Source organism: Myotis daubentonii, chromosome 7, assembly GCF_963259705.1.
Source record: "Myotis daubentonii chromosome 7, mMyoDau2.1, whole genome shotgun sequence".
Lineage (NCBI taxonomy): Eukaryota > Metazoa > Chordata > Mammalia > Chiroptera > Vespertilionidae > Myotis > Myotis daubentonii.
Genome location: NC_081846.1, coordinates 44,909,567 through 44,937,217, shown reverse-complemented (window position 1 = coordinate 44,937,217; position 27,651 = coordinate 44,909,567). Strand labels below are relative to the sequence as shown.

The 27,651-nt window shown below is 39.8% G+C and overlaps 1 protein-coding gene across 3 annotated transcripts in view; it reads right to left on the bottom strand.

The window, feature by feature from the left end:
• OLA1 (Obg like ATPase 1) overlaps nucleotides 1-27,651 on the bottom strand; it is a 170,122-nt gene that overhangs the window by 44,777 nt on the left and 97,694 nt on the right. For all 3 annotated transcript variants that reach the window (XM_059704041.1, XM_059704042.1, XM_059704043.1), the window contains exons 5-7: nucleotides 17,053-17,228; nucleotides 7,321-7,401; nucleotides 6,937-7,034 (exon numbers count right to left, since the gene is read on the bottom strand). In XM_059704041.1, the coding sequence (XP_059560024.1) occupies nucleotides 6,937-7,034; nucleotides 7,321-7,401; nucleotides 17,053-17,228 (355 nt within the window). The remainder of the gene's footprint in view (nucleotides 1-6,936; nucleotides 7,035-7,320; nucleotides 7,402-17,052; nucleotides 17,229-27,651) is intronic.

Sequence of the window (27,651 nt, the reverse complement as noted above, 5' to 3'; positions counted from 1 at the left end):
TATTTAACCACAATGTATGTGAATAAGAATTACAAGTTCTTTTCAAGTGGGTGTCTTCACATTTTCTTCTCTTTGATGCTCTATCGGACTTGACTTGGTGTTTGCTGTTCCCTCTCCCTGAACTGAGCTTCCCTCAAATTCTCTCATAGTGCACTCCCTAACTTCACAAAGGCCTTCTTTGACCATCCTAACTAAAATAGCACCCCCTTACCCTGCTTTATTTTCATTCATCATCCTAATTACTTACTGACACTATATTAAGTATTTGGTTGTTGGTCGTTTATAATGCCATAAGACTGTATGTCTTATAGGGGGGTGTGTGTGGGGGGGGGCTTTTTCTGTTCACTACCTAGAACGATATATGACACACAGAGGGATCAATGATTATTTGCTTGGAAAAGGAAAAGGAAAAGGAAGCATAGTACATACCTCCTCAGTGAGCTCATGTCTTCATAAGGAACATAAATTTGAACATTAATCTCTCTTCTTGATAAAACATTAAAAAGAATGAACAAAAAACCAATGTGCAGCCCCAAACTTATAGACAGGGTGCACTTAAAGTTCCTAAGTCAGTTATTTTGGAACATATTTTTAAGCAGAATTTAAAAATTGGTGACAAAAACAGTCACCAAAATATGTCTCACCCCAAACACACTGTTTCTACCACCTTGTGACTTAAAGAGCCTTTCAAGGGTGTTTCATAAGCTAATGTTTCTGATAGGGCAATGCTTTCTAGTTCAGTTAGAATAAGGAAATACAACAGTTTGAGTAATGTAACTACTATGAACTATAGATATGCCAATGCCACAAATAGGTTTATTTCCACTTTGCTCTCAATCCAGCCAGAGCAACAGCTGGGTCCACTATGAGGAAACAGGAAAATCATACTGAGATCCAGAAAAGGCTTATTTTCAAGGGGTAGAGATATGAGAGAGGAAATAAGAGTAGAGGGAAAAACCAGGTCTTATCTCCAAGCCAGCCCGGAGAAGTTGCTCATAAATTGGGAATTTGCAACCTTGGGAATATACTGTATAGTTCCACAGTTAGAAAAACAAATCCTATCATGACAAACTTATATATGAGGTTTGAGGAAGTACTAAAATATATGCATGGACATCTTTTTATGAAATTGTTATAATCCAATTCATTAAAATCACAAAATTCTAGCACTGGAACAAAACCTTCGAAGTGATCTCCTTTAATTCTTTACTGACCTTCACTGCCTCACCTCTAACATACATATGTAAACTAAAAAATACAGTAACAGATGCAGGAGATCACAATGTAACTGTTTTAAAAGGTTTTTTAATTAATACACATCTGTTTCATAAAATTATGCTATTGTAACAATTAAAGAACGATGTGCTGTAATGAAAGTCAAGGAGTGACGATAAAATCCTCTAAGTTGCAAATGGTAAAGTCATAGGGCCAAATCTGAGAGCGAGATGGGCAAAGTCACGCGGAAGATGGTGGTGTCAAGGAAGTCTTATTGTGACTGCTACTGCACAATAGAGATGGCTCTCAGTTGCTTGCTTTGTTGTGGAGGACAACTGTTTCAAAGCACGGAATTACAGTTGTAAATATACAACTGACCCTAGAACATGGGTTTGAACTGTACAGGTACACTTATATGTGGATTATTTTCAGTAAGTATACAGTCAGCCCTTCATATCCTTTGGTTTCCCATTCACAGATTCAACAAACTATGGATTGAAAACAGTATTTTTGATTTGAGGTTGGGAAATCCATGGGTATGGAGGTCCAACTGTATGCATTAGTCTACACCATTCTATTTAAGGATTTGAGCATCTGCAGGCATCCTGGAAGCAATCCCCCATGGATACTGAGGGGTGACTATAGTTAAATTTGGGGGGAGTCAAAAGCTCTATGTAAATTTTCACTGCATGATAGGGAGGGATGGCGAATCGGTGCACCAGGCCTCTAGTATGCATATAAGATCCTTGGTTAATCTCTTCCTGCCCTCCGCCCACCCCCTTCCCTCTGAGATTCATCAGTCTGTTCCATGTTTCCATGCCTGTGTGTTGAGCATCTTCCCCCTGGTGGTCAGTGCACATCATAGCTACTGGTCAAATGGTTGAACGGTTGCTTAGGCTTTTAAATATATAGATTTCAAGTAGGTGGAACACACTCAGAATTAATAACGTATTCCCACAGCCTTCATAACATTAGGTATGTCAACATGAAGCTAACACAAACCCACCCTCCCCCAATTTTGTGAACCATAGTGATAAAAAATAGAAATTATAACCCCAAAGAAACATTGCATGGGTATTGCAGAACTTTTACTATGCCAGACTAGTGGATGTTAAAATGAAACATTTAAAAAATCTTATACATGTGAATCTTGCTTTATGTAATATCCTGAACACTTTATATGAAAGTGAACCTAATTTCAAATCTACTTAAGAAGCCCCCGGAACTAAAATAAATAATTTATTTAAAAATAATTAACAAAAAAAGAATAATTAATCATTCCCATTTTATTTGTTTCAAGTAAATCAAATGTATAACAATGTGATTTTATAAAAAAGCAGCATGTATTACATTTCTAGCTTTAATGAATAATCTTGTCAGAAATTCATGACTTCTTAAAATCATTTTACAGAAATAGTTTTTTATTTATAGATATATGTGTATATATCTATAGATAAATGTACATATAAAATCAGGTAAAAAATGGACATACTTTCCCCTTCACACATAGTTGCTGAGATATAGTACCTGTAATTCTTATAAACGGTTTAAGAAATGAAGAAAATACTGGATTTATCCTACAATTCTCCCCCTAATCCAGCACATAATGTAAAGTATCACCAAACTATTTTTAGTTATTATGTACCAATTATGTGGAAAACTAACAAAAACAGAAAAGTGGACATGGGGAGACTGAAACCTTTTTCTTTTAAAATTTCATTTGGTGAGCCTGACACACTGCCCCTGATTATACAACAGTTTAACTTTGCTAATATTTGTCTACCTATTCTGAATCAATTTCAACACTCAGATTGACTCTTATATAATATTAGTTAAAGGGTAATATTCAGTGACCACAGCCCACCAGGACATATGTAAACGTGTACTATACACACATACAAAACCTAAATATCTCAGTTATATTTTCCAGTTGAGTAAGATCATGTAGTTAAAAAATAAGAAAATAAATGATCCTTTATCAATAATTTTTAAGAAAGATGGGGGCAAGAGAATACAACGTTGAAACATAATTGGAAGCCACATAGGTGTACAAAATATATAGTTCCCCTTATCCACAGTTTCGCTTTCCACAGTTTCAATTAGCATCAATAAACCTCCAAGCAAAAATATTAAATGGAAAAATGCCAGAAAAAAAATTCACAAGTTTTAAAGTGTGTACTTCTCTGAGTAGTGTGATAAAAATCTCACACTATCCTGCTTGCCTGCCCCGGACACGTATCATCCCTTTGTCCAGTATCTCCATGCTGTATACACTACCTGCTCATTGTCACTTAGTAACCATCTCAGTTATCAGTTCGACTGTCTCAGTATTGCAAAGTTTGTGTTCAAGTAACCCTTACTTTACTTAATAATAGCTCCAAATCATAAGACTAGTGATGCTGTCAATTCAGATATGTCAAAAGGAGCTGTAAAGTGCTTCCTTTAAGTGAGAAGGTGAGTACGGTGCAATAAAATATTTTCAGAGAAAGACTACAGTCACATAACTTTTATTACAGTATGTGATTTATAAATTAAACTTTATCAGAGAGTATGTATATATAGGGTAAAAACAGTATATATAGGGTTCGATACTATCTGCAGTTTCAGGTATCCATTGGGGGTCTTGGAATGGATATCCAGCTGCTAAGCCTTAGAGGAGGACTACCATATCTAAAATTAGTTTGTTTTACAGATTTCATAATTGGATGGAATATACCACTAACAGAACAGCAAAGATTGAAATTTAAACCCTAATTAAGCAAAGGTTTCAGAGTTCTAATGTCCTGTATCTGCTTGACACCATGACTCAGTAGCAATCTCAAATGAAAATTAATACTGCATATAGTATCATCTTAATTATATAAGTAACAACTGATTTTTTTTTTAAAAAAATGAAATCCTCAAGTGATCAAAAATCATTGGCTCCCACCAACAAAATAAACAATTACTTCTGTATAGCTTTATTCATTCAAAGAACAGTAATTTGTAATAATAAAAAAAACAAACTCTTTCTGTGGATTCCCTTACATCTTGATTACTGTCATCTGATCATAACACAACTTAACTCTGCTATCATGTCAGCTTCTCTTCAGGGGATAGGTCTTAATCATAAATCAACAGAATGACTAATTCAACAATGTTAAAACCAGAGAATAGATGCTTGGAGCCATTCCAGTTTTTACATCTTTCAAAGGGTCAGTACACCTACTCACTAACACAATAGATTTTATCTTTCAAAATGTGTCCCTCTTTTCTAGGATTGAAAAATAACATTCCATTTAAATTTAAAGTGAACTTTAGTAATTAAATTGTTCATCACTTCTGAACACACTAAAATACAGTTTTAGTCTTTCTCTGGTGGCAAAAATCACAAACCCCATCTCCTCTTTCCTGAGCATTTGAAATAGTTTTCTAGACTTAAAAGACCCAGGAAAATACTTATTGCTGCTTCCTGCATCAGTCTTAATTTGCTTCAGTAGCATTACATAATAATCTTAAAAAGCAAAACCTTTTCTTTTGCTAAGAAAGGAAATTGCTAAGGGAGCAGCTAATGCAAGTGAAGCTTAGATATAAACATTATAAAAAAAACACACAAGATGCTAGCAAAAATTAAAAGGATTTAGTAGTGAAAATGTATTTTAACTATGTACATCTGCTTGCAGTGTTATAAATGATGAAATCCTAGTGTTCATATCCTTCATAATAAAAATTTATTCTGCACTTTAATACAAAGGCTATGTTGCATAAACAGAGGATTTAAAGCTGTAGCAGAGTGGGTGAATGAAAGGCAAATGGCAATCTTTCTGGCTCCAGTAGATGCCATTCCCTATCACACAATGTTTCCCACTCATAAATACATGACAAATACTTCCTCAATCATTTTTTACGAGCAGGGATGCACAGGGGGTAGTCAATGGCTAGCTTGAGGGAAAATAGGAACAGCAGGCGGCAGAAACTGTACAGAAAATGGCTATGTGGTAAATTCTCTTCTGGAACATCACTCAGTTACCCAGTCTTTGATCTTTCAGCTACAATTACACTAACTTCCACAAGAGCTGACCCCCCCCCAACCCCCCAAACTTACACACAACCCAAATCAGATCATTAACTATACATAAAATCTAAAATTTGGTTTTATAAATAGTATCATCCATACCTCTACATTTTTATAAATTAAAATTTGCCATTTTAGACAGGAGTTAGTTTACTTTTTCAATTGGCTATAACCATATCATCATCACAACTGGTCTCACAAAAAACATGGGGTGTCTGGCGACAGCTAAATCACAGACTGGCGTCTCCCAAGCAGTCTGTCTACCATTAGGGTCTGGGAAATAGTATTTACTATACAATTAGAGCCAGGGAGTTCTACCTGTAATCATCCAAATACAGGTGTGAGAAGCCCCTTTGGGCAAGGAAACTGACTCATCCCTTTTCATGGATACTTTGATGTCAGTATTGTTTCACGAAACCTCAGGAAACCTTATCATTTATACCATAATGAGAAGATTTATTAACTAAGGTCAAGTAATAAATTTAAAATTCTTTCCCAAAGGTAACAATTTTTAACACACTAATCATCAAATTTATAAGAATTTGAAACAAGACGGAACTGATTATTTTAAATTTATGTATTGGAGGACACTGACCAGTGAGAACGAAATGTTCATGTTAAGTTTATGCTTTCTAGAATATTACCAATAAAGAGGTCAAATTCAACTTTCTATCAGGAACACAAAATGTCTTATAGTAGTATTAACAGGGCATTTTTAGTTGCAGCAATTTCACAGAATTTATTCTAATGATTTATTGGAGTTAACCATCTGACATTAATTATTGTTTTGGCTTCCAGTCTATGAATGTTTATTTTTCAGTTTAAAGCTTCTCACTCTTTGATATCATATGGAAATGAGAATTTTTAATGGAAAATTGAAACCATGTGCATCTAAGTACTTAATGAAGTACAGGAAAAAACAGACAATATATTTTAGGGGAATTTAGATATTTTGCTGTGGACAGTTTTGATTTGTTTGTATAACTTAATAGTATAAAATACTGAGAGTCCAGAGAGGCGATTCAAAGCAAATATTATGCCAAATGCGTATATGTCCACATGTTATATGAAAATATGGATTTTTTGAAGTTATTAGTGAATGAAAGGAAACCTTGTACATTTTGGTTGCATGTCAAAAATTATAATCAATACATGGATGCATAGTTTTTAACTTTGCCACACTTTTAAAGTATTTGAAACAGATATTTGGTCTTCCCTCTGCCCCACAGTTGTTTTTATTCTAAATTAAAAACAACTTTTTTAAAGCATTCAATCTGGATTTTAAAATTTATGTCAAACTGTAATCCCAAGTAGATATTTTAAAGTCACATATCAACACAGCTAGAAATTCCTAGCTTAAAAAATTTTATTGCTCCAACTACATTTATTCTCATTTTGCAAAGAAAACAAATAATGTCTATTAAATTTAAATTTGAAAAGTAAATATGTATGATTCAATATTACCTAATTTAGTTGTTGTTTTTTTAAGTTCTCTCAGTGTAAATCAACTAAAATATTTATCTCAGAATTTAAACCCAGGCAAAGCTTTCTCATCCATTTTGAGTTTTTTAATAAGAGGGAAAAAATTAAAATCCAACATAGCAGTATATACATATGTATGTGTTTGTATACAGATATGTCTGGATACCTTGGGAGGAAAAACTTACCATTTGTTTTTCTTTCTAATGTAATCTTTTTCAGAAAGATTAACCAAGTACACCATTGGTTTTGAAGTCAGAAATAAGTATTTATTCAGCACTTCAATCTAAAGTGAAGAACAGAAAAATAACCCCTTTTAAAACTTGAGTAACTATTTAACTGTTTAAACAAGTAGCCTTTTGCATTTTTATAAATCTTATTTCTAAAAGATTAATTATTATAAAATATCAGGAACAGGGGAAAAGAATTAACAAGCCTGGGAATAAGCAATCATTGACAGAACTACAGTGTAACTAGATATAATAATTAGTATAAAATAATGACAACTCTAATTTGTTCTCTAAGAAATCAAAGCAACGGCAATAATAAATGGCATAATATTTATAACTTACCTCTTTGTCATTCCAATCATGATAGAAGCGAACAGGTTTCTTTTGATCTATAACCCAGGATTTGACTTTGCACATTATGTCCTATACACAATTGAGAAAAATAGTAAATACAAGATGAATACTAAGCATTTAGATTAAAATCCAACAAAATACTAAAATTAAAGGGGGAACTAAGACACACGGATAATTATTTTCAGTATCTCATTTTAAACTAAATAACAATTATGGCATTAAAATACTAATATATAAAATGTGAAATACTAGCAAAGTTAGTAAAGGTCTTAAAATGTTTAAGACAATTCAACTATTAAAGACAGTAATATTTCAACATTACCAAGTGATGCCACTTTCAAGATAAACATACTACTAGGAAATTGTGTGTGTCGGGGGAACACTAGAGAGAGACTGAATTATAATTTCTTTCTTAAAAAGAAAACCAAACAAATAGATGAACTTGAATCTATTATTGATAGCCCTTTTTAATATGAATTAATTTTTTGCCAACACCTTCTCCCTGCCCACTTCTCCTGTCCCCACTCCAACAATCCCCCTCCAACCTGCCAAAGCCTCCATTACACAATGGCAAGAGCCCTGCACTGGTGACCTCCAACCAGCTGCATTCACTTTCAGAACATCTCTCTCTGCTGGAAATCTAAAGGCCTTTTAGTTAGCAAGCTAGTGTGCATTCAGAAGGAGTAACTGCAGGAAGAGCCCAATGTGCTTTGTTTCTCTGGCCTTTCTTCACAGAAAGATTAATCATCTGTGAAATGGAAACGGCAAACAGCAAGTGACACAAACTGAACCCTTCAAGCCTTTCCTCATCAGTTTTGTGGTTCTGAATCTAAAAGCTGCGTGTGGCAAGGTTCCCCTTACAGGCAGGTGTTAATAAAAGGCTCTAGGGTCTGAAAGGTCAAACTTAGCTCTTCCAGAAGAAGTGCATTTGAGAGTCATCTGTTTTTTGTTGTTGTTAAAGATAATTTATGGATGTTTAAAACATGCAATTTTAAAAATTGTTTGTAATACACAATAATTAGTAATAGTTTTTATAATTTTCATCAATGCATTTTCCTTTACTATAAATCAGTTATTCTTCTATAAATATCCACTTTTATAAATTACCTCAATATTAGTACATCTTCCTTCCAAATCTTGCTGTTAACAACAGAAAAAATAAGGAAAAGTCCTATATCCTTAGATCCTGATTTGAAACACTCCAGGAAAAGGACTTCCTACAGATTTTAACAAGGAAGGGGCAAGCTAAAAACTTTTAATGAAATCTAACATGCTCTGCTTAAGAATAATCACTTTTACTCTTCTATAACTGAATTTCACTCATAAATGTTTAAAAGTGGCTAATGTAACACCATTTCCTACAAGGAGAAGATCAAAGTGCTATATTACAAATGCATTATGATTAAAAAAGCCCTGTGCAGCCTTGCTATTAACTGTTCTTTAAACCCTAAAAGGCTTCCCATAGATCTCACTTGGCACTGCATATACAACCTTTGACAAGTAATGTAGACCATTTTTATTCATTGCCTAAAATTGTAGGCAATTATGTGCGTCACACTGGCCACCTGCAAATTCTGAATGCCTGCTCCAGTTGTCAGTGTAAAAAACTAATGTCGGAGGGGATTAATCTAGGGGGAGAGAGTCCTCTTTAATGGCTCCAGCAGGTGAAATGGCCCAGCTGGTTACTATGATGAGTGGCCAGAACAGCTTATGTAGAGATACGCAACAAGATTATACAAAAGAAGAAACAGTGGTGCCATCTTATATTTGGTTTCATTAGTTTTTTTTTTTCAATTAAAGAAAGAAAAGAGAATAAAATAGACAAAAGAAAGCCAAACCAAAAATAAAGAAGGAAATTAAATTTTAATCATATAAAAAGTGTAAAATACTTTTGTAACTATAAACGTTTTTACAAAATGAATGGGATTCAATAAATGCTGTATGCTAGTGAAGGAATTCCAGTATATCTCTCTCATTTTAAATTAACTAGATCATCACTTCAGACATAGAAATGCTTTTTGGCACCCCCCCCCCCCCACCTCTTACACCTAAATACTGTATTATCAATTAGAAGCACTCAAATTTTAAAGAGAATTAACTCATAATTAAAGTTCCCAAGTAGTGTATTAATTAAAGCCACATTGAAATCTTTTTAGAAAATTTGTTACCATCTTTGAACAGTTGAAAATAAAAATACCTTAAAATTTAAGATATTTTATTTTGTACTCAGTTCTCTCTTAATTATTCCCACAAAATATTTAATAGCCAGGAAAAGACAGATTAGTAAAAGATGTCAGTTTTACTAAAGACAAAACATAGATTGATCAGATAAGATTTTGTTACATAAGTGATCATTATATGGTACAGTTGCAATGCGTTGTTTTTCTTACTTTAAGTAAAAATTAATTTTAATTTTAGCAAGAAATTAAAAGATATTATGTTCCTTATCTAAAAAACGTCTAATTAGATGAAAAAACACACACAACATTTGGACTTATTTGTATATAATACTTAATGGATTGACTGAATTTTTTTTCTTATGCTTGTATATATAAAATTATAGTTAGAACAAGAAAGGGTTCCAGTTCAGTGAATTTCGTTAACTGAAAAAATAATCTAGTACATACCTAACTTACTTTTAACAAATTAGAATACAATAAGTACATAAAACACTTTAATGCTTGACAACTCAGAAGTTATTTTAGGGTTTTGTATTTCTTTAGTAATATTGTGATGTAAAAATACAGATATAGGATGACTGTTTTGATAACTGTAGCAAATTCCTCATTTTCAAAATAAATTCTGTACATGATGGAGATTAGGCAAAAATTCCTGATCATTTGAACTTTTTGGTTACATTGCAGTGTTGTGAGTATACTATTTCTAGAGTTAACAACTTAATGATAAGTGTGGAAATAAATCCTAGGTCTACCACTCACCAAGTCTGTGACCTATTACTTCATTGATAAAATTCATATGAGGATACTATCTACCCTCCTGGGGGTTGCTGTGATGATCAAAAGAGATAATGCATATAAGATGTTTAGTGCGATAGGGGAGGCTAGGGGACTGTCTAGGGCGGGGGGAAAAATGGACACATATGTAATACCCTTTGTAATACTTTAAGCAATAAAAAAAAAAAAAGAAGGAAAAAAAAATAAAGGTATTATTGATAGGTAAAAAAAAAAAAAAGATGTTTAGTGCAATTTTTGGCACAGAATAAGTTCTCAGTTAATGTGAATTGTGGCCATTGTTATTATGATTGTTGAAAGATTAAATGCTAGGGATCTACAAAATGGCATTATATTTCTTTGGGTACTCCTTTAAAGCAGATAAGTATACATCTTCCACAAATGAACAATTGTTCAGTAGTCCTTTTTTCCAAATAACTGAAGCTTACCAACAATACTGGCTTTCTCAGTGAAAACTCAATTCAGGTTTCTAGTCTTAACATTCTACAAGAATTATCTAGCTTTTGTTGAACTATCTTTTAACTGCAAAGAAACTTAATACAAACATACCTCTGATACCTTACTCTTCTACTTTGACTCTTCTTACCGAGAACCTCGTATTTCACTTTATAAATGCTCTATGTTTTATGCATTTTATATTGTTGTTAATAGCATCAGGGAGGATGTGTGACTTGCCTAAATTCCCATAGCTAGTAAGTGGCATAGCTGAGACTAAAATTCAGGTCTAAGTGACGCAAAATTTAAGTTCGGTCCTATCACTTGGCCTTTTTGTCTTCCTTACTGCCTTCCTAATTGCTCCTTGTTTAGCCTAGCAATTCCCAAAGTTGTTATTCAAAGTCTTCATTCTCATTCCAAAGTCATCAGAGAAATTCGATATTCTTACTTTTTGGGTACAATCTGTCAATCCATGTATCACAAAAATAATATTTTTCTCTGCATAAAATAATATAACCATTATTTACTAGACTTTTCAAGAGTAATTATTAATCTTCTCTATTTTGATATTCTTCAGTTTCCATTACAGCAGAAATTATTCATCTGTAATCTATAGTTATCAGGGGTCACACCCTGAAGTTATATTTTTTAAATATATCTTTTATTGAGTTCAGAGAGGAAAGGAGAGGGAGAGAGAGATAGAAACATCAATGATGAGAGAGAATCATTGATTGGCTGCCTCCTATACACCCCTGCTGGGGATTGAGCCCACAACATGGGCTTGTGCCCCTTGACGGGAATCAAACCTGGGACCCTTCAGTCCACAGGCCAATGCTCTATCCATTGAGCCAAACCAACTAGGGCTAAAACTGTATTTAAAGTTCTCTATTTATGTGCCTTGGAAGGATGATAGCACATTTCTTCCAAATGCTTTCAAAAGGGATTTATTATCCAAAAAATCAAGAACAAATGCTGTGAGTGATTCTGTGGCAATACTCAAATGCAACAATAGCCAATAAAGTAAATGTTCCAGGTCCATGGACTCCCAGACCTGAGGTTCAGACACTGACCTAAAACTTGCTTCAGCCAAACCCTGCACTCGATTTTCATCTATTCTGATTAACACTGTGCAGATAAAAATTCTACATTTATCTAACATAATTTCAGTTAAATCCCAATCGGGATGTTGGAGAACATTACAAACTGAATATATCATTATTCTGAAAGAATGACTTGCTTGAGACTATAAAAATGTTTAGAGAGAAAACTGTGTCCTGCTTTACTATATATTAAAATAAACCACAAAGCTATAGTAATTAGAACAGTGTGATACTAGCACCAAAAGAGAAGTATAGATTAGAGACAACCTTTGCCCTGGGCTGGGTAGCTCAGCTCATTAGAGTATCATCTTGATATGTCAAGGTTGTGGGTTCAATTGCCAGTCACAACACATACAAGAAGCAACCAATGGATGTATAAAATAAGTGGAACAACAAATCAACGCTTTTCTCTCTCTCGCTTGCTCTCAAGTCAATTTTTTAAAGGATAGAAACAACCTAAAACCCCATAAATTGGAGATTTGCTAATAAATTATGAAATATTCTAAGAACAGTTTTTATCTATTAAGACAAGATATATCTGTATTACATTCACATGGGAAAATGTCCAAAATACATTGCTTAGTGAAAAAAGTAGGTTCAGAACAATGGAATAAGTTTAAGAATATGGATTCTATCATCAAACAGATTTGGGTATAAGCCCTGGCTCTGCCACTTTCTAGCTGTGAAACTTTGGGGCTGCTACTTGTTTCTATAAAACTTGTAATAACCCCAATTTAAAAATATGGTGATTATGAGAATTAAATGAGAAAATACATGTAAAGTAGCTGCCACAGTAAATACTCAATATACATTAAATATTACTATTTATGGCAGAACACATAATATGATTCCATTTGTGGTTTTGAAACTATCCTATATCATAAAGAGGTAATATGCTAATTTGTCCATGACGATGTCCAAGTCACGTCCAGGCGGGAATGGGGGCGGGGACTTGCGCCCCCAGCGCAGGCCCGTGCAGGGCTGCCCAGCGCTAACCAAGCTGCCTCCGAGGCGGAGGCTGCTCCAGAGGAGTGACCAGCCAAGCCCAAGTCCGGCTTTGACAGGTCCAGCGGGAGCCTGAGGCTACCCCAGCCCCCGCAGGTCCTGGGCCGGATAGTGGCTCAGCAGCGTCTTCATGCACAGCTCCCAGGGGCGGCTGCGAGGTGGAGCGGGAGTGGGCGTGCAGAGACTGCCAAGCTTGCTAGTGCCCCACTGGTGCCCTGTCCAGGCCCCGCACCTGCCTCCGCAGCCCAGCTATGGACCCTGCCCCGTGCTTCAGGCGGGGAGAGGAGGCTCGCAGCCGCCAGCACCCTAGGCCGCACTGCCTACATCGCTGCCTGCCTGGCTGGCAGGGACCAGAGTGTCGTGGGCGAGCTGCTCCTCCAGGGGTGGCACAGGGAGGAGGGCACTGGCACTGGGTACAGGGAGGGGACCTCAGCTGGGGTCCTCCCAGCACCAGGAAGGGGCCGGCATGAGCTTAGGAGGTCTGTCTGAAAAGGCGCCAGTTCATACCAATTGTTACTCTGCCATCTTCCTCCAGCTCTAGCCCCGCTGCCCTACCTGTCTGGGGGAATGGGCTCCAGAAGCCCTTCCGGAGCGCAGACTGTGAACCTGGAGACTCAGGAAGAGTGCCTGGTGGGGCCGGGGCAGGGGCCGGTGCAGAACTACCGGGGCAGAGCTGCTTCGGTGTCTCTGGGAACTTTGCAACCCAAGCAGGAAACCAAGAGGGGAGAGGCCAGGAGCTGTGGACTCCCAGCGCTTTAGTCACTTGAAAACAGCCCTGCTTGGAAAGCGAGGCAGCTGTACATTCAGATGAGAAGTGAGGGGGCTGAATACCACCTTTGCTGGGCTCCCGTCAGTCAGAGGCCCGAACATCCACCATGAGAAGGAAAAAACGGAGGGAGGGGCCCAGTGGAAGGGAGGACAACTGAAGGAAACGTGTCTACACTTTCCCCAGCCCTTTCCCTCTTTCCGCTGCCTACAAAAGCCCCAGGCCCGGCCACAGTTCTGTCTCCACCTTTTAGTCACCTGGTCTCCAACCACAGAGGAAAGTAATAAAGAAGGAGTCTGTGCTGCCTCCAGAAAGTATCTATATACCTGATCGGCCAGTCACCTCCTGCAGAGGGAGGCCAGACTGCAGCTTAGGCCCACGAGGGCTCCCAGACTGTGAGGGGGGGCAGGCCGGGCTGAGGGACTCCCCTCCCCCATGCATGAATTTCATGCACCGGGCATCTAGTATATAATAAATATAAGTAAATGTACTCAAATAATGAAACTGGATAGGAGCCATATCAAATTGTCAACAACAGAAATCTCTAGAAGACTGGATTCCATAGGACTCTCCTTTTCTGCCTTCTTTTTAAAAACTACAATGCTGTGTGTGTTTTTTAACCAGTATATCATCTTTAGAATAGGAAAAAAAATAAGGGTGTATTAACAGGGTGAGGGTAAAGGAAGGACTTCATCTATTCTCTGCCCACCATCTGTAATCCTAAAATTTGATGGCTAAATGGATAGACTTGGCATTTTATCAAGGTGACTCACTCTTATTCTGTGATAATTACAGCCTCCAAGCCTGATACTTTCCTCTAGCTAAACCCGTTACACTAATACCTGATGGTGGCACTCAGATGAGCTGACCTGTGCTGGCTGGGTGACTTTAACACAGCACAGCCAACAACGCATTCAGATTAGAAAACTGGCAGCAAGACCTCCAGCTCAAAATACAGAAAAGGTAGGTAATAATGAGTTTATGGGGATACTAACATATTATTTTTAATTTTCTCCATCTGTGTTTGGCTGGCTATAGGCAAAGAAAAAGTAGACAGGAGGGAATATCCAGAAAAGTATGCCTTTAGTGTATGCACCATAGCATCAGTTCTTATATGAGTTAATTTCCCTTAGGATGTACATGCATAGATGGATCTAAAGTAGTCTGGCCTCAAATGAGTCTAATTTTTGTGACACTTGCCTCAAAAACAATGCATTCTTTTGTATTATCCTGGAAGTCTTAAACAGTGTTGCACTTCTGAACTGCTGTCCTCAAATAACACTGAGCACTGAGGACTTACACTGTACAGCTGCTCATTTTACACAGTATATTAAGTACATTATCTAACATGGTGCTTGACTCCTAGTATTCTCCTAAAGGAATCTGACTCAGTCCACATAGTCACCTGGCCAGAACTAGTGGGCACTTAACCTATGGAGTGGTCTCGTTAACACACACACACACACACACACACACACACACACCTTGACGTGATAAATAAGCCAACTCTAAGCAAGCAGAAGTAACAATGATGCAGAAATCAGGAACAAAAGCAATATATAAAACAGCATATGAATGGCAGAGCACTGCCAGAGAAACACACAGTGCTGTCCTGGGATGATTTAGAATTCAACTAACTCCAAAAGGCCTGACTATACCATACTTCCTGTTCTTGAATATTTTTGCATTTCCATTTCCCTTCTCACCTTGTGTTTTAAAAATAAAAATTCATTTATTAAAACAGTCTGAGCTGAGTCTCTGTTCCTTACAACTAAAAGTCCCCAATTATAAAATACAGTAACTCTTCTGAGATTCAGTGACTCAAGATTTCTGTCTAGCAGATCATACCTATTTGTTCACATGATGTATTATCAAACAAGAAGTGAAATATTTTTCCCTAAAACCTTATGGATGTTTAAAACATGCAATTTTTAAAACTGCTCACAATATACAATTATTAGTAATAGTTTTTTTAATTTTCATGAATGCATTTTCCTTTACCATAAATCAGTTCTTCTATAAATACCCACTTACATAAATTACCTCGATATTTAGTATATCTTCCTTCCAAATCTTGTTACCAAGAGAAAAATAGAGAAAAAGTCCTATATCCTTAGATCCTGATTTGAAACACTCCAGGAAAAGGACTTCCCACAAATTTTAACAAGGAAGGGGCAAGCTAACAATCTGTAATGAAATCTAATATGTTCTGCTTAAGAATAATCACTTTTACTCTGCTATAACTGAATTTCACTCATAAATGTTTAAGAGTGGCTAATGTAACACCATTTCCTACAAGGAGATCAAAGTGCTATATTACAAATGTACTATGATTAAACACATGATTTGCTTAAAATAATTACTATAAGCCAAGAAAGTAAAATATCTTATGCAGTGTTACAATTAATCCTGGTCAATTATGCTTACACTAGAGGCCTGGCGCATGAAACTAATGCATGGGTAGGGTCCCTAGGTTTGGCCGGTGATCAGGGCCTTCCGGCTGCCAGCCAGGGCCTTCCTTCGCTCTGTGTCGCCCCCTGGTGGTCAACGCATGTCATAATGAGTGATCAAACTCTGGTCGAACTCCAGAGGGGACACTTTGCATATTAGCCTTTTATATATATGGATTCTCATGCTTCTCATCCCCATTTAAGAAAAAGGAGACCCTACCTCAATCCTTCCCACTGGCCTAGGAGTATCCTTGTCAAAAAAAAAAAAAAAAAACACAAAAAAACCCTCACTTATGCTGAGAATAATTACTATGATAACTGTTTCTCTAAGAGCCCTTAAGTAGTCCTACCATAGTCTGACTCCCATATTGGTACTACCACATCAAATTAAGCAAACTGTCATTTTTATTTTGAAAATTTTATAAGCCATTCCTAGCTTTGGCAGTATATGATATAAACTCAAATAATGAACTACAATAAAGTCTAATCACATTCCTGGTTCCTGCATTTTCGAATAGTCTGCTTCATTTAATAAATAGTTTTAACTTTGGGGTTCATTTCCCCAAGTTTATTTTTATAAAAGCAATGAAATAAAAGTATAAAAACATTTAAGGGAAAAGCATTCATAACTCTATCTTCCTAAGCCTCTTTTATCACAGTATTTCCTTCTAGGTGATTTTCAATAATTTCTTCAAAAATGTTATAACTACAACGACCACACTTCTCTATCACTAACACTTTGAAGATATACATAGCAACCACATAAACACTCAAGATTACAGCTAAATATGACTTTTTTAAATGAAACCTTAAATAGCCTGTCATCATAATACTTTGTTGCCAAAAGAAAATAAAGTTTCTCAATAATTTTTTAACAAAAAATATCCTTTTCTAAAATCCCATACCGATATTAGATATTTTATGTGCTCTATTTTAAAATTTTAACCAAGAAAAATGAACTTAAGTATCTAAAGCTATAAATTTTTACTTACATATTCAGGTTTTAGTTTTTTATCCCCTCCTCTCACAGCCACTTTTTCTAGTTTATCTATAATGGGCCCAATCATTTCTTCATCTTTAAGCTGAAGCTCTTCATGTATTATTTCTATATCTCGAATAGGATCTACACTTCCTTCAACATGTGTGATGTCATCATCTTCAAAAGCACCTAAAATCAATTAAAAGGAAGAAATTCAATAATAACTTTTTAAAATCCAGAAGGTTATTATTAGAATAAAAACCCCTATAAGGTTAATAATTATACAAATTAATCTGAATTCTTGCAAGTAAGATATAGCATTTCTTTTCCTATTTAGTAATATTTAGGGCACTAGCAACAAAACAGTAATTCAAGAGCTTCAACATTTCAAAAACTGACTGAAACAAATAAAATTATGATCTTTACAGAAAGAAAATTATGCTCCAGAACTACTGGTATTTTCAGGTTTGGTACATTAAGGTACTGAATTCCAGGCATGAGAGCCTGAAGTTCTAACACTATTAGGGTTTCCAAGGGAAACCGGATTTGAGGGAGGGGGGCAAAATCATCTGGCAGACCTCTTCCCTGCTTCAATCTACTTTATCACTGTGGTTCTGACGGTGATTAGATAATGAACCACTCAGACACACAATTTACACAGCAGCTAATTTCATCGGCCTGATTTGAGGGTATGGTTTTTAGGGGGCTATCAAAGAAGCAGATGAAGGTGCATTTGTCATATATGAGTGACAACCATTCACACTCTCTGAACAAAATGGTGCTGGCCCTTATTAGAAACACATGCTATTATCACATATTTAAAGTGCAGTTGAAGCCATAATTTCAAATTGCCAACTGGAAACATAAGGGTAAAACAACCAGATATTACTGAAGCATGTGTACTGACTTTATGCCCTTTTGAAGACATAATGTGGCAACATAATTCAACTGGGATTTACTCAAATTACCAGATAAAGAACAGCATTGCAAAAATGAACAAATACTAAGAAATATTACAAATAGAAAGCAATGACATACCCATAAACAATAAATAAATTCATAAATAAATTAATTGTTAATTAAATTAATTAAAATTACCAATTAGATTATGTTCCCAAAATGAGATGTTTTCAAACATAAAGTATCATTATTTTACACAGAGGTACCATAGGAATCAAAAGATGGTTTGAGTTTGATGGAGAAATAGTGACTACAGATCATTCTATATACCAAAGACCAAAATATTCTCATTACAGATTACAAAAAGTTTTAAAACATAATTTCTTCAAATTAAAAATAATTAAGCTCTTTGTATCTCAATGTGGAATTCATTAATAATAAAGCATATACATATTACTGCAGTTAAAACATAAGTATTTAAAATAATACTTAAGTTTTCTTGACATACAACTGATGTTTTATTATATAGTGCCAAATTCAAATGAACAATATTAGCAAGAAATGAGAAGAAGGTGCATTATGTCTTATTAGTAAACATATGAGACAGACCATGATTTAGGTGAATTTTTAATTATTTTAAAAGTATTAAAGAAGTCTCCCTGGAAGGACAGCATTATGTATTGCTTGTTATGATATGAGGCATATTACACAAATGGCAAAATACAATAGGAAAATAAAAATAAAAGTTAGCTTGCTGGCAGTCTGAACAACAAAGGAAACAGGGTCAGTTCAATTATAGAAATAGCTAAACTTTTTCTGACACTCAAAATGAAAAATAACCTAAATAGTTGTCTTTATTGTCTTTATTTAGGGGCCAATGAGCAAATATAGTGATGTCCTCAACAACATCCCTACAGTAATGCATCAGCAGGTTTTAAATGGCAATGTCTTAATGACAACCCTCAATTTTAAACAAGTGGATAACAGATAGAAACAATAATCGCAACTCTCCTGGAAGCAAAGAAAATAAAGCACTCTGATAATCTGAACTAATCCAAATAGAAAACCTAGAATAAAGGTGGGGGGATCACTTGTCTATCTTACAACCTTCAAATTATTCTCCAGAATGCACCTTGCCTGGAGTCTGCCAAGGATTAGGTTAGGAAAGGAGTTGTGACTGGATCATCACTAATCCATTGCCCCTACTATAAGAATAAAAACTCAAATCACAGACCCTATACATTATGGATTACATTTTTGTTCCTATGCCTGAAAGTTAGTATTATTATTATTATTATACTAGGGGCCCGGTGCACGAAATTCGTGCACTGTGTGTGTGTGTGTGTGTGTGGGGGGGGGGGGGGGGGGGGAGTGTCCCTCAGCCCAGCCTGCCCCCTCTCACATACTGGGAGCCCTCAGGCATTGACCCCATCACCCTCCAATCGCAGGATCGGCCCCTTGCCCAGGCCTGACGCGTCTGACAGAGGTGTCAGGCTTGGGCAGGGGACCCTCATTTCCCCCCATCACTGGTTCTGCCCCCAGCCCAGGCCTAATGCCTCAGCCAGAGGCGTAGCCCCCCATCACCCTCCGATCGCCTGATCGGCCCCTTGCCCAGGCCTGACGCCTCCGCCAGAGGTGTCAGGCTTGGACAGGGGACCCCCATCTCCCCCCGATCACTGGCTCTGGCCCCCGCCCAGGCCTGAGGCCTCTGGCCCGGAATCATGCCTGGGCAGGGACCCCCATCTCCCTCTGATAACTTGCTCCACCCCCCGCCCAAGCCTGACGCCTCTGACCCAGGCTTCAGGCCTGGGCAAGGGGACCATCATATCCCCCCAATCCCCGGCTCAGCCCCCCGCCTAGGCCTGATGCCTCGGCCAGAGGAGTTGACCCTCATCACCCTCCAATCACCAATCACCGGATCGGCCCCTTGACCAGGCCTGAGGCCTCCGGCAGAGGTGTCAGGCCTGGGCAGGGGACCCCCAGCTCCCCGCGGTTGCAGGCTCCGCCCCTGCCCAGGCCTAACGCCTCTGGCCTAGGTGTCCGGCTCGGGCAGCGGGGACCCACAGCTGCAGCGGCCCCGCGATCGTGGGCTCTGCTTTAGGCCCAGGCAAGGGACCCCTAGCTCCCGGGACTGCCAGCTTCGACCGTGCCCAGCTCCCATCGCTGGCTCCACCCCTACTTCCTGCTATCACTGGCCAGGCCGGAAAAGGCACCTGATTCTCCGATCATGGCTGGGGGGCAGGGCAAAGGCGGCCCCAGGGCCGCCTTTGCCCTGCCCCCCAGCTCTTAGCTCCCCCCTGGGTTTCTGATCACTGTCAGTGGCAGGGGGCTTCTTCCTGCTTTCCCTTTCGCCTCCCTGCATTGTGCCTACATATGCAAATTAACCGCCATCTTGTTGACAGTTAACTGCCAATCTTAGTTGGCGGTTAATTTGCATATAGCCCTGATTAGCCAATGAAAAGGGTATCGTTGTACGCCAATTACCATTTTTCTCTTTTATTAGTGTAGACTAGTGGCCCTGTGTATGAAATTCATACACATTAAAAGGGAATTAGAGGAAATATTTTAATATTGCTATTTGCCTTTTCTCTATAAAAAGTGTCAGAGATGAATGAAAGAAAATTAGTAAAACGCATATGAAAATCTTCTGTCAGAGTCTGGGGCATGCCGCAGGACCCACAGTCAAGTCCCCGCCCACCCGCATGTACCTAGAAAGCGCATAAGACCCAGACACGGCTGGCCCCAACCCCATTGGGTGAGATCCAGAACCAGCTGGCCACACCCCAGTCAAGCCCGCTGGGTAGGGGGCGCAGCCTCAGGTCCTCCGTCAAGCCCCGCCAGGCGGGAGGCGCGGGCTGAGGACCCCCTTCAAGCCCCGCCAGGCGGGGGGGGGGAGGCACGGCCTGAGGTTCCCCTATCAAGCCCCACGGAGCGGGGGTGCGCAGCCTTAGGTCCCCTGCCCTGGAGGCATGCAGCCTCAGGCCCCTGATTGCTAGTTACGGCTCGTTATGGGAACCCCACCACCACTGTGGGCACAGCCATCTTGTGTTATGGGAACCCTGCCTCCACTGTGGGCGCAGCCATCTTGTGACGGCATGGTGGAGTGGGGGTCAATTTACATATCACCTCATTATTATATAGGATTCATTTATATGTGCTAACATACTATAAGAACTTAATTTTTTTTATAAGAAATGCTTTTAAATTAGTTTACTTTTTCCATTACCATTTTCCCCCCATATCCTCCTCCACTTCCATCCATTCCCCTACCCCCACAATCACCACTGTTGCTATGTCTATGAGTTCTTTCTCTTTCTTTTTCTTTTTTGCTCAATCCTCCACCACCACCACCACACAGCTCTGACAGCTGTCAGTTCTCTAGCTATGTCTATCTCTATTTTGCTTGTTAGTTAATTTTGTTGCTTAGATTTTCACATATTACTGCAATCATATGGTACTTGTCTTTCTCTGACTGGCTTATTTCACTAAGCACAATGTTCTCCAGGTCTATGTATGCTTCCACAAGGGGTAAAATTTCCCTGTTTTATCCACTCATCTATGGATGGACACTTGGGTTGCTTTCAAATCTTGGCTATCCTATCTAATAAAGACAGAATATGCAAATTGACCATCACTTCACAACAAAGATGGCAGCGCCCACAGCCAATAAGGAGGGAATATGCAAACTGATGCAACAAAGATGGTGGCGCCCGGGCCGGGATGCTTGCGCAGCGCGCGAAGGCAGAAAGGTGGCTCCAGGCCAGAGCGAAGGTGGAAAGGCGGCTCCGGCCAGAGCAAAGGCGGAGCCAGCAGCCAGGGGAAGGCCTATTCTTGCACGAATCTTCGTGCATCGGGCTTCTAGTCCTATATAATAAAAGCCTAATATGCTAAGTGTCCAGTTATCTGGTCATTGTTCAATCAACCAAAGTGTAATATGCTAATGATATGCTAAGGCCACTCAACTGCTTGCTATGATGTACACTGACCACCAGGGGGCAGACAGTTAACCGGTCGACCAGTCACTATGACGTGCACTGACCACCAGGGGGCAGACGCTCCGACCAGGTTAGCTTGCTGCTGGGGCTCGGCCCATTGGGACTGTGCGAGACAGGCCGGACACACCCTGGAACCCTCCCACAGTCCCTCCACAGCTGGCCAACATCCCGCATCCCTCCCCGGCCCCCGATCATGCATCAGTGGGATCCCTTGGCCTGGCCTGTGCCCTCTTGCAATCCGGGACCCTTGGGGGATGTCGGAGAGGCATTTTCAGCCCGATCCCACAGGCCAGGCCAAGGGATCCCACTGGTACACAAATTCGTGCATTGGGCCTCTAGTTGTAAATAATGCTGCAATTAACATAGGGGTGCGTATATTCTTTCAAATTAGTGCTTCAGATAAATTCCCAGAAGTGGAATTGCTAGCTCATAAGGCAATTCCATTTTTAATTTTTGAGGTAACTCCAAACTGCTTTTCTTGATAATAAATACTTCCAAAAATTAAGATAAAAATTAAGTAAAGGGAACAGTAAAGTTGTCCTTTAAAATTGAATAGCCTTGCCCCAGCCAGTTTGGCTCAGTGGATAGAGCATTGGCCTGTGGACTGAAGGGTCCTAGGTTTAATTCCAGCCAAGGGCATATGCCTAGGTTGTGGGCTGGATCCCCAATAGAGGGTGTGCAGGAGGCAGCCAATCAATGATTCTCTCTCATCATTTATGTTTCTCTCTCTCTCCCCCCTTTCCTCTCCCTTCCTCCCTGAAATCAATAAAAATATATTTAAAAAATAAAATAAAATTGAATTGCCTTTTTATGAAATGAGGCCTAAAACAGGTGTAAAACTAAGCTTATAGAAAATGTGGTGGCCATTTGGGCAACTTACCATTTCTTAGAACTGAAAAATTATTGAATAAAATTTCCAAAGACATACTCCTGGGTCATTAACAAACTTTACCATACACTTACATTATAGCATTCCTTCACATCTTATTATTATTATTTGTTTTAGTATAAGCTTTATTGGTTAAGAAAAAGGGCTTTAAAGTCAGACAGGCTTACTGGTCATAAAATTTTAGCCAAATCACTGAACCTCTAAGGACCTCATTTTCACATTTTTAAAATGAAGATCTTTCTACTTCTCAGAGAATAGATATGACTAAATCAAGATAACACGTAAAGTACTAAGCAAACAGCCCAACATATAGAATTATTTCAAGTAACTGGAGCATATACTAACTTTTTAAGAAGCAGAAATTAGTAATTTAGAAGAAATTCCATAGTAATGCACTCAAACATTAAATTTGAGTAATAACATTTCATGTTAGTCAATTCTTTAGAATAGGTTAAAATAAACTTTGTGAGTTTATAGGGGGTTTTCCCCCCCACTAATTCTGGCTAGTTCAGCAGATCATTTTTACCCTACTCTATGGCCAAAGTTATTTATTTCAATTTCACATTACTAAAACAATTATAATTTTGGGGATTAATATGTATTTGTAATAATTATTATCATAATTCTCCTTTGGGAAAAACACTGTATTGGTAAAGATAACTTCATTTACCTTGAAGATTACACTATATTATACTGAATTGCCTGGTGAGAAAGTTATTTCCATTTCAATTCTCTTTCAGCCCTTCTATGTCAAAGAAAGTCTCAGTTTGATGCTGTTGGTCTTTAATGGCTAACGTTTATAAGTTTATCTTTTTAAGAACAGAGCAGGCCTCAGCCTCTGTGCTTCTAAAGACTAAAAACTGTAATAAATAGGTAGTTTTCACTGTATTTATTTTTATTTTCTTCAATACTAGGAGCCCAGCACATGATTTGAAATCACACTGCCCACCCTCCCGTCTGGCCCTGCCTCCCTCTCGGGCCCTTGAAGCAGCTGCAGCTGCTACTGATCAGGCTCTCCTCCAGCGCAGGTGTGCGGAGGCCCCTGCTGCCCCACCCATGACACTGCGCGTGCAACCTCCTGTCCAGTCAAACTGTTTCGGAGTCCCGGTTAATTAGCATATTCCTCTATTTTTTATATATATGCAAGCAATACTAATTTCCCACTTACATTAGAGCCAAAGTTTCCTGTTTAAATAAATTTTGGGGTAAAATCAAGAAATGCGGAAAATATTAACTACTAGAGAGCTGGTACACAACATTTGTGCACTGAGGGGGGGCGTCCCTCAGCCCAGCCTGCACCCTCTCATACTCAGGGGATGTCCACCTGCTGGCTTAGGCCCGCTCCTCGCCGTGAGCTGGGCTTCTGGCTGAGCAGTGCTCTACCCTGTGGGAGCATCTGTGTTGAGCATCTGCTCCCTGGTGGTCAGTGCACGTCATAGCAACTGGTCGTTCCACTGTTCGGTTGATTTACATATTAGGGTTTTATTATATAGGATGGTTACTTTGGTGGTGGAATGTTATCTGATTAAAAAAAATTTTGGTACTATTCTGTGTAAAAAAGTGTAATGCAATAGAGCTTGTGTGTGCTGGGGGATGGGAAGGAGGGCATATTGCTGTGTAATACTTTAGCTAAGAAAGTCAGAGAGGCCTCTGAGGAGATGACATCAGAGCTGACACCGGAATGGCCAGAATATGGACGGCAGCAATGTGAAGAACTGACAAAGAGGGTTCTAAGAAGTAAATACAAAATTTTAAAATGGGAACAATATTGAAATGTTCAGAAATAGGAATAAAATCAGTGTGGGTGAACCACAGCAGAGGATAGAAAATAGAGTTTAAGGCAGTTCACATATGTTTGTAGGACATGGGAGTTTGGATTTTGTTCTAGTTGCAATGAGAAGCCATTGATTCGAAAGCTTTAAATAAAGGGGAGGAGGGGTAATAAGATAAGATTTATAATTTAAAGAGACCACTTTGGCACTTTAAAAAGAACAGACTCTAAGGAAGGGACATGAGTGATGACAGAAAGACTAAGTTAGGAAGTGACTATAGTAGTGCAGATGAGAGATGACCAGAAAATGTAGGGGTAGAGAAAATGAGAAGTTTTTGTTGAGGATAGACTAGATGTAGGAAAGAAGATCGTGACTGTAGATATAAAATTAGGAGTTACCTGATATGTTTATTTGAAGTTATGGGTCTGGATGACATCTTGTAGTGACAGCACCCCAACACTTAGATATTTGATAGAGAAGGCAGTCTTGGCAAAAGAGACTAAGAAGGGATGACAAAGTCAGAGAAAAGGTAGAAGTATGCTTTCATTGGGTACAAGGGTAAGAAGATGTTTAAGAAGGAAGAAGTATTCAACTGTGTCAGATGCTGTTTAGAGGTAAAGAAAGATAAGTAAAGTAAAAAATGGCTCTTTGAGAAACACTTTAATAGTTATAGCCCTTTTCACTACTGTCTATTTCTTCCATATATTAGAGATGAGAATACTATGATGCAAGGACATAAAGCATGGACCTATCCTCTTATTTCTTACAACTCACTAGAGGCTGGGTGCATGAAATTTGTGCACTGGGGCGGGGGTGGGGGGGACCTCTCTCAGCCCATCCCGTACCCTCTCCAATCTGGGACTGCCGGGAGCCGGTCCATGCTTGCTGTTTCAAGGGACCTGGCATATATGGCATACTTTTCTTAATATGTTTGCTCACCTTCTTGGCACTATGTGTTTTAACCAAGGTCACCTCTGAGAAAGGTTGTTTCCCCAGGTAGGGATTTTCCCCTGAAGTTAGGGAGGGAATAAAACCTCTTAACTAAGTGCCAGGCGGGTAATTAATCACTTTAACTACGAACAATCATGCTTAAGCTACATAATCTTTACTCCCTGGAATGGAGATAAGAAACGCCCTAACCTTTGGAATAGAGATTGATGGGATTGAATCAACTGGTATAAATACAGATGTAACAAGACAGAAAGAGACAGAGCTTAGGACAGAATTCAGAAGACAGAAAGACACAGAACTTAGAACACAGGGCTTGGAAGACAGGACCAAGAGAGACAGAGCCTAGGCACAGAACCTACACAGAACGTCCTCTAGAGACAGAAGAACTTCACTGGAGATCCAGAGCAGAACCTCTCTGGAGATCCAGACCAGAACTTGGCTGGAGATCTGGGCTAGAGATCCTGGCTAGGCTGCTGATCTACTGAACGCTGTCTCTGTGTCATTCCTTCTTCGCCGACTCCGTCCACACCTTTGGGGACCCCTGGACCCGCTGGGGCAGGACCCCGGCATGGGACTCCTCAGGGAATGTCCAACTGCCAGTTTAGACATCCCTAAACCAGCAGTCAGACATCCCTCTCACAATCTGGTACTGCTGGCTCCCAACCGCTCACCTGCCTGTCAGCCCGATCACCCCGAAACCACACCCCTGCCAGTCTGATCGATGCCTAACTGCTCCCCTGCCAGCCTGGTCGCCCCCAACTGCCCTCCCCTGAAGGCCTGGTTGCCCCCAACTGTCCTTCCTTGCCGGCCTGGTTGCCCCTAACTGCCCTCCCCTGACAGCATGGTTGCCCCCAACTGTCCTGCCCTGCTGGCCTGATCACCCACAACTGCCCTCCCCTGCTGGCCATCTTGTGGCTGGGAGCACCGCCATCTTTGAGGATATTGCAGCAATTAGCATATTCCCTCCTTATTGGCTGTGGGCACTGCCTTCTTTGAGGGTGTGACAGTCAATTAGCATATTCCCTCCTTATTGGCTGTGGGCACCACCATTTTTGAGGGTGAGGCAGTCAATTAGCATATTCCCCCCTTATTGCCTGTGGGTGCTGCCATCTTTGAGGACAGGGCAGTCAATTAGCACATGGCTGTTTGCAGCTGGTCACACACCCTTCAGGGTGGGGGTCCCCACTGGGGTGCCTGGCCAGTCTGGGCGAGGGGCTGAGGGCTGTTTTCAGGCTGGGACTGAAGCTCCCAACTGCTTCTTTTTTCCTTTTTTTTTTTTTATTCTGGGCCACCTTTAGCTCTGAGGCTTGGCTCCAGCTCTGAGGCATCCACTCCTTAATGGCTGTGGGCTCTGCCATCTTTGCGATGGCATGAGGGTCAATTAGCATATTCCCTCTTTATTAGATAAGACTAGAGGCCCGGTGCACAAAAATTTGTGCACTTGGGGGGAGGGGGGGTCCCTCAGCCTGGCCTGTGCCCTCTTGCAGTCTGGGACCCCTCGGGAAATAATGCCCTGCTGGCTTAGGCCTGCTCCTGGGTGGCAGAGGGCAGGCCCAATCCCTAGGTGCAGCCCCTGGTCGGGCTCAGAGCGGGGCCGATTGGGGAGTTGGGGCACCGCCCCCTGTCATGCACAGAGCAGGGCAGATTGGGAGGTTGCGATGCCACCCTCAGTCACACTCAGGGTAGGGCCGATTGGGGGTTTGGGGCACCGCCACCTGTCACACTCAAGGCAGGGTCGATGGGGAGGTTGCGGCGCCACACCCTGTCATGCACAGAGCAGGGTCAATCAGGGGGTTGAGGAGCTCCCCCCTGTCACGCACAGAGCAGGGCCCATCAGGGGGTTGGGGAGCTCCCCCCTGTCACGCACAGAGCAGGGCCCATCAGGGGGTTGGGGAGCTACCCCGTCACTCACAGAGTAGGGCCGATAGGGGAGTTGGGGCACCGCCCCCTGTCACACACATAGCAGGGCAGATTAGGGGGTTGGGGCGCCGCCCTCTATCACCCACAGAGCAGGACCGATCAGGGGGTTGGGGCGCCACCACTGTCACACTCAGGGCAGGGCCGATGGGGAGGTTATGGCTCTACCCCATCACACACAAAGCAGG